General features: G+C 40.3%; 1 protein-coding gene across 1 annotated transcript in view; it reads left to right on the top strand.

Annotated features, from left to right (window-relative positions):
* Positions 1 to 2,746: 2,746 nt before the first annotated feature.
* Positions 2,747 to 5,980, top strand: part of LOC110305691 — an 8,367-nt gene continuing 5,133 nt past the window's right edge. Inside the window, exon 1 of the mRNA XM_021177755.2 lies at positions 2,747 to 4,059. Within this exon, the coding sequence (XP_021033414.1) occupies positions 2,851 to 4,059 (1,209 nt within the window). The 5' untranslated portion in view covers positions 2,747 to 2,850. The remainder of the gene's footprint in view (positions 4,060 to 5,980) is intronic.

Below are 5,980 nucleotides of genomic sequence, written 5' to 3'. Positions count from 1 at the left end.
AGGGAGAGGGAGAGGGAGAGGGAGAGGGAGAGGGAGAGATTGCTCATAAGAGCATAAAATGAACGGCTAACCAGGCAATCGTTACCCAGGCCATAACAACTTAGTTTTTCTACTACCTAGTCTTCCAGCAACTGTACCATTAGAGAAATGACATCAAAAGATTTTGGAGGGTGTGTGTTTTCTTTTGATTTTTCAAGACAAGGTTCTTTGTATAACAGGCCTGGATATTCTTGAACTCACTTTGTAGACCAGGTTGACCTTGAACTCATCTGCATGCTTCTGCCTCTGAAGGCCATGTTTTTGGAGCAAACACACATACATTTTGTAGGGTTAGCTTCAGCCTGTTAAAGATAACATGTGCTACATCTTTTTTCTGAGATTTGGATTCTTTTGTCTGAACAAATTCCAGTTACATTAATTTATTTTTCTGAAAATGTCAGGGTTTCATTTTTCTTCACAACTGTATAGAACTTATTGTGTATATGTATGATTAGGTCTTTGTCCATTCATCTGTATATAAATATCTACACTGAATTAATTTCATAGAGACCATCAACAGAGCAGCTCTAACCACGGATGAGCTTGCACCTGTGTGGTCTGTTGACTAACAGTCCTTCAGGTTGAAGTGAGAAGTGAACCTCGGACAGTGATCCATTTCTGAAAGAAATGCACCAACTTCTAACAGTGAAAATGGGTCCTCTTTTCTACATTTATTGGTGGTGGTGGTTTCTTGGTGGTACCATTATGATTTAATTGGCCTTTCTCAGATAGTTCACGATATCAAGTAAATATTCAAGTATGTTTTAGCCATTTCATTTATTCTCTTTATGACTGTCTCTACAGCTCATTAGCCCATGAATAGACTGAATGATTTGGGATTTTATTGTTTCAGCTATTTTTACATTGTCAAAACACTACACCCCTCTCCCAGTTCTCAAATCAACTTCTGTTGTCTCTTCTGCATCACAGTAAGCATTGGAAGCTGTAGTTTAGGTATCACATTTATGGCCCAGCATTCAAAAGTCACTTATGCTCAATTCTCTGACCATTTTGAGTTAATCTAAAATGACTCTTACTCACTATACAGAACAGCTTCCAGGGCCAAAGTTAACAGTATACCAATAAGTAGATACAAATATAAAAATTTAAATGGCAAATTGAAGGACATATCGTGCACATTTCACAAAATAACAGTAGCAGCTTCCCCAGCAGAGCCTATGACCTCCACAACCACAAGGATTTTAATTGCCAGAGCAAAAGGTTTTCAGCACCACAGAGTGAAAGAACTTTTGTAGATATCAAAGACATAAGAAACCAAAGAAGGGTAGATCAAGAGTCTCCTGCATCCTTAGGATGACTTCTGACCATGAGCTGAGCTCTCCTATTGAATTTGCTACCATTTATGTCTATTATTGAAGTAAACCTGAAAACCTGAACATTACTGTGCATGTCATAATGTGACCGTATCTGGAAAGGCTGATAGAACTATGAACTTGGGTAATTTCTTTTTTTTATTAGATATTTTCTTCATTTACATTTCAAATGCTATCCCTTTCCTAGTTTCCTCTTTGAAAGTCCCCTAAACCCTCCCCCTGCCCTGCTCCCCAACCCACCCACTCCCACTTCCTGGCCCTGGCATTCCCCTGTACTGGGGCATATAATCTTAGCAAGACCAAGGGCCACTCCTCCCATTGATGTCCAACTCGGCTATCCTTGGCTACATATGCAACTAGAGAAACAAACTCTGGGGGTTACTGGTTAGTTCATATTGTTGTTCCTCCTATAGGGTTGCAGACCCCTTTAGCTTCTTGGGTACTTTCTCTAGCTCCTTAATTGGGGGCCCTGTGCTCCATCCAATAGATGACTGTGAGCATCCACTTTTATATTTGCCAGGCACTGGCATAGTCTCACAAGAGCTATATGAGGGTCCTGTCAGCAAAATCTTGCTGGCATATGCAATAGTGTCTGCATTTGGTGGTTGTTTATGGGATGGATCCCTGGGTGGGGTGGTCTCTGGATGGTTCTTCCTTCTGTCTCAGCTCCAAACTTTGTCTCTGTAACTCCTTCCATGGGTATTTTGTTCCTCATTATAAGAAGGAACAAAGTATCCACCCATTGGTCTTCCCTCTTCTTGATTTTCTTGTGTTTTGCAAATTGTATCTTGGGTATTCTAAGTTTCTAGGCTAATATCCACTTATCAGTGAGTGCATATCATGTGTATTCTTTTGTGATTGGGTTACTTCACTCAGGATGATATCCTCCAGATCCATCCACTTGCCTAAGAATTTCATGAATTCATTGTTTTTAATAGCTGTGTAGTACTCCATTGTGTAAATGTACATTTTCTGTATCCATTCCTCTGTTGAGGGACATCTGGGTTCTTTCCAGCTCCTGGCTATTATAAATAAGGTTGCTATGGACATAGTAGAGCATGTGTCCTTATTACATGTTGGAACATCATGCCAGGAGAGGTATTGCTGGATCTTCCGGTAGTACTATATGAACTTAGGTAACTTCTTTTCTCCCCAGGCTGAGCTCAAGCTTCTGATCCATAGAGCCACCTCCTTAGTGCTGTGATTACAGGCTTGAATTTGATTAATGAAGAACAAAAAACACTGTAAAGGAAAAAAAATAGTTAAAGGTGAAGAGTGTGAGTCAAACCAAAATTTAAACCTAAAGCCAGGAGTAAGTGCTGTTCAGCCCTGCACATTTGATTGAAGGGGAGAAAGTCCCTGTTTATAATGAAGAGGCAGATGCTGGGCCCTGCTCTTCCAATGGTTGTTTTTGCTGAACTAATTTGTTGACTTTCCTGGTTTTTCCTCCCTTTAGTATCATCAACATTTACCAGGAATGGGTCAGACTTCCTCTTCTACACCCCCTCCAAAAGAGGATCCTGATTTGACCTCCAGCTTTGGAAATCTTCAGAATTTCAAGATGAAAACCAAAATCCTGTCTCAGGAATTAATCGCCTTCATTGAATCATCCCTAGAGAATGGAAACCTTCGGGAAACAGTTTCTGCAGTCAGCAGTGCTCTGGGTGACATAGAGAAAGCCCCACTNAACATTGCAGTGATGGGGGAGACTGGGGCTGGAAAGTCCAGTCTCATCAATGCTCTGCAGGGAGTGNGGGATGATGAAGAAGGTGCAGCTGCTCCCACAGGGATTATATATACAACCACTGAGAGAATGCCATACACTTACACAAAGTTTCCNAGTGTGACACTGTGGGACCTGCCTGGCATTGGATCTACTGCCTTCCAACCGCATGATTATCTGAAGAAAATCGAGTTTGAGGAGTATGACTTCTTCATTATTGTCTCTTCTGGACGCTTTAAACATAATGACGCAGAACTTGCCAAAGCCATTGTGCAAATGAATAGGAGTTTCTATTTTGTTCGAACCCACACAGATCTTGATTTAATGATTGTAAAACTGAGTGATCCTAGGAAATTCAATAAAGAGAACATCTTAGAGCAGATTCGAAATTCTATTTCAAATATACTTAAGGAGGTTACTCACCAAGAACCTCCAGTCTTCTTAGTCTCTAACTTTGATGTGTCTGACTTTGACTTCCCAAAGCTGGAATCCACCCTTCTGAGCCAGCTCCCAGCCTACAAACGCCACATGTTCATGCTCACTTTGCCTGTTGTTACAGATTCCACCATAGACAGGAAGAGGGATATGCTGAAACAAAAGGTCTGGAAGGAATCCACAACTCCAAGAGCATGGGCTACCATACCATCCCGGGGACTGACCCAAAAGGACATGGAGATGTTGCAACAGACTTTGAATGACTATAGATCTTCCTTTGGCCTGGATGAGGCATCACTGGAAAACATCGCTGAGGATTTGAACGTGACACTGGAGGATCTCAAGGCAAACATTAAGTCTCCACATTTGCTCTCAGATGAGCCAGATACATCCTTAACAGAGAAACTATTGAAGTACATTGGAAATCCTTACTTTTCAAAGGTTTTCCACTTGCAAAATTATTTCATTGACACGGTTGCGAGTGATGTTAAAATTATCCTCAGTAAAGAAGAGCTTTTCACAGAGCAGGTGAGCTCGTTCAACTCTAACGCCTCTCTATATCAGGAGGAGTCCATGGGGAAAGTGTTTCCAGTTGGTCCAGGAAGCACCTTTCTATTTCACTTCGTTGAGATGTTTCAAAGTGACTCTGACGAACTTTGTCATGTCCATGTTCTGCTCCTGTTGACATCCTGGGGTCTCTCTGGTGAGACAGTTACATGATGCGCTCCTAAGGCTTTTCGTTGTAAATCATCTCATTTCTCTGGTGTTTATTTGCTTTGTATTTAAGAAGTGTCTCAGTNAGATGGCAAGCTACTTGTCAGTTCCCTTTTGATTCCTATGCTTTGAGAACCCCGGGTGGGCCAATCTGATGAAGTTTTTCATACCTGTTTCCCTTTAAGAGTTTCAAGGTTTTTATCTTACAGCAAGCTCTTTGTGACACATAGGGTTGGTTAGTGTGAAGGGTGAGTGTCAAGGTTTAACCTTTCCTGATGTCCAGTTCACCCAGTTCCATTCTTCAAACCATCTGCCCTTTGTGCAGTGTGAGTATTTGGAAGCCTTGCTGAGATACTGGCTGACTGTAGATGCATTCTGTTGCCTGCATGGTTATGGATATATTTCTGGGTTCACTCTTCCTGTCAGTTTGTTGGTCTATGAGCCTGTCTTCATGCAGCTATTGGGCTATTTTTGTCACTGTGGCTCTGTGCTATGCCTTAAAATCAGGTATTGCAGTGACTCCTAGCCCTATTGGTTTTGATCAATATTGTTTTGGCTATTTGCAGTCTTCTGTGTTCCCATGTGAGTTTTGTGATTCCACAGTCCAGTTCTATTCTTACTGGCATTGATGTTCTAGTTGAGATTGCATTGAGTCTGTAGATCACTTTCTGAAGTATGGACACTTTGACAATCAATGTTAAGGTTTATAAACTGTAAAAATGAGAATCTTAGCATCTCTTGTTGCCTTCTTTGAGATCTTTTTCATCTCTGCTTTGGAGCATCTCACTTCCTTGGTTTCTTAATGAAACTTGATTGCTTCTTCCTTGCTTGTGCTCTACCTTCCTTTCTTCCTACCTTCTTACTCTGCCTTCTTATCTGGTATATGTGTGTTGTGTCTATTGTAAATGATCTTTCAAGATTTCTTTCAAAGTTTTACATTTCTGAGTTTCTTGGGCAAATCTTATATATTCGGTTTTTTTTTTTTTTGCATTTATCAGTATTTTCTTGGATCTCATTGAGGTTTTTTCTATTTCATTACATTTTAGGTACACATATGACATGTATGCCATTATACATTGTCATTCATTCTTATCTATTCTCATTCATTTGACTACTGCCCTCTGCCTTGTACCCCCCTTATCTACCTAGTGCCCTTTTACCCTCAAAAGTCCCTTCTTCATGTTCTTGTCACAAATACCCTTTGCTCATCAAATACAATTCCTTCTTCAACATTTCTCACCTCTCATGTGATTGAGATTTTTTTCATTATTTATGAAATATTTGACAGGAATTTAATCTACTTCAGTTTCTTTTGAATCTTTTTAAAATATTCATTTATACTTTTATTTTAAAGTATGTGAGTCTTCACTTACACTCAAAACCGAGAATCAGATCACATTACATATGGTTGTGAGCCACCATGAGGTTGCTGGGAATTGAACTCAGGACCTCTGAAAGAGCAGCTAGTCTTCTCAACTGCTGAGCCACCTTTCCAGCCCTCCTCAGAATCTTTTATTACAGGGTAATGATCCTTTATGTTCATCGTTGCCTTGGCTATTTTGAATAGTTACAATGTTCTATGTAGCAATTTGTGTTTCTCAATGGAAATATCTACCACTAATATGGGATGTCCTTATATAGAAAATTCTCCAGAAAAATGTGTCTTAGGGGGTTGGGTTGTTATGTGATATTAGGTTTATTCCCCGCTGGCCATCACAGTGTAGATGCCATATCA

This window comes from Mus caroli, chromosome 11 (assembly GCF_900094665.2).
Source record: "Mus caroli chromosome 11, CAROLI_EIJ_v1.1, whole genome shotgun sequence".
NCBI classification, from domain to species: domain Eukaryota; kingdom Metazoa; phylum Chordata; class Mammalia; order Rodentia; family Muridae; genus Mus; species Mus caroli.
The sequence above is the reverse complement of the archived record's forward strand: the minus strand, read 5'-3'. Positions and strand labels throughout refer to the sequence as shown.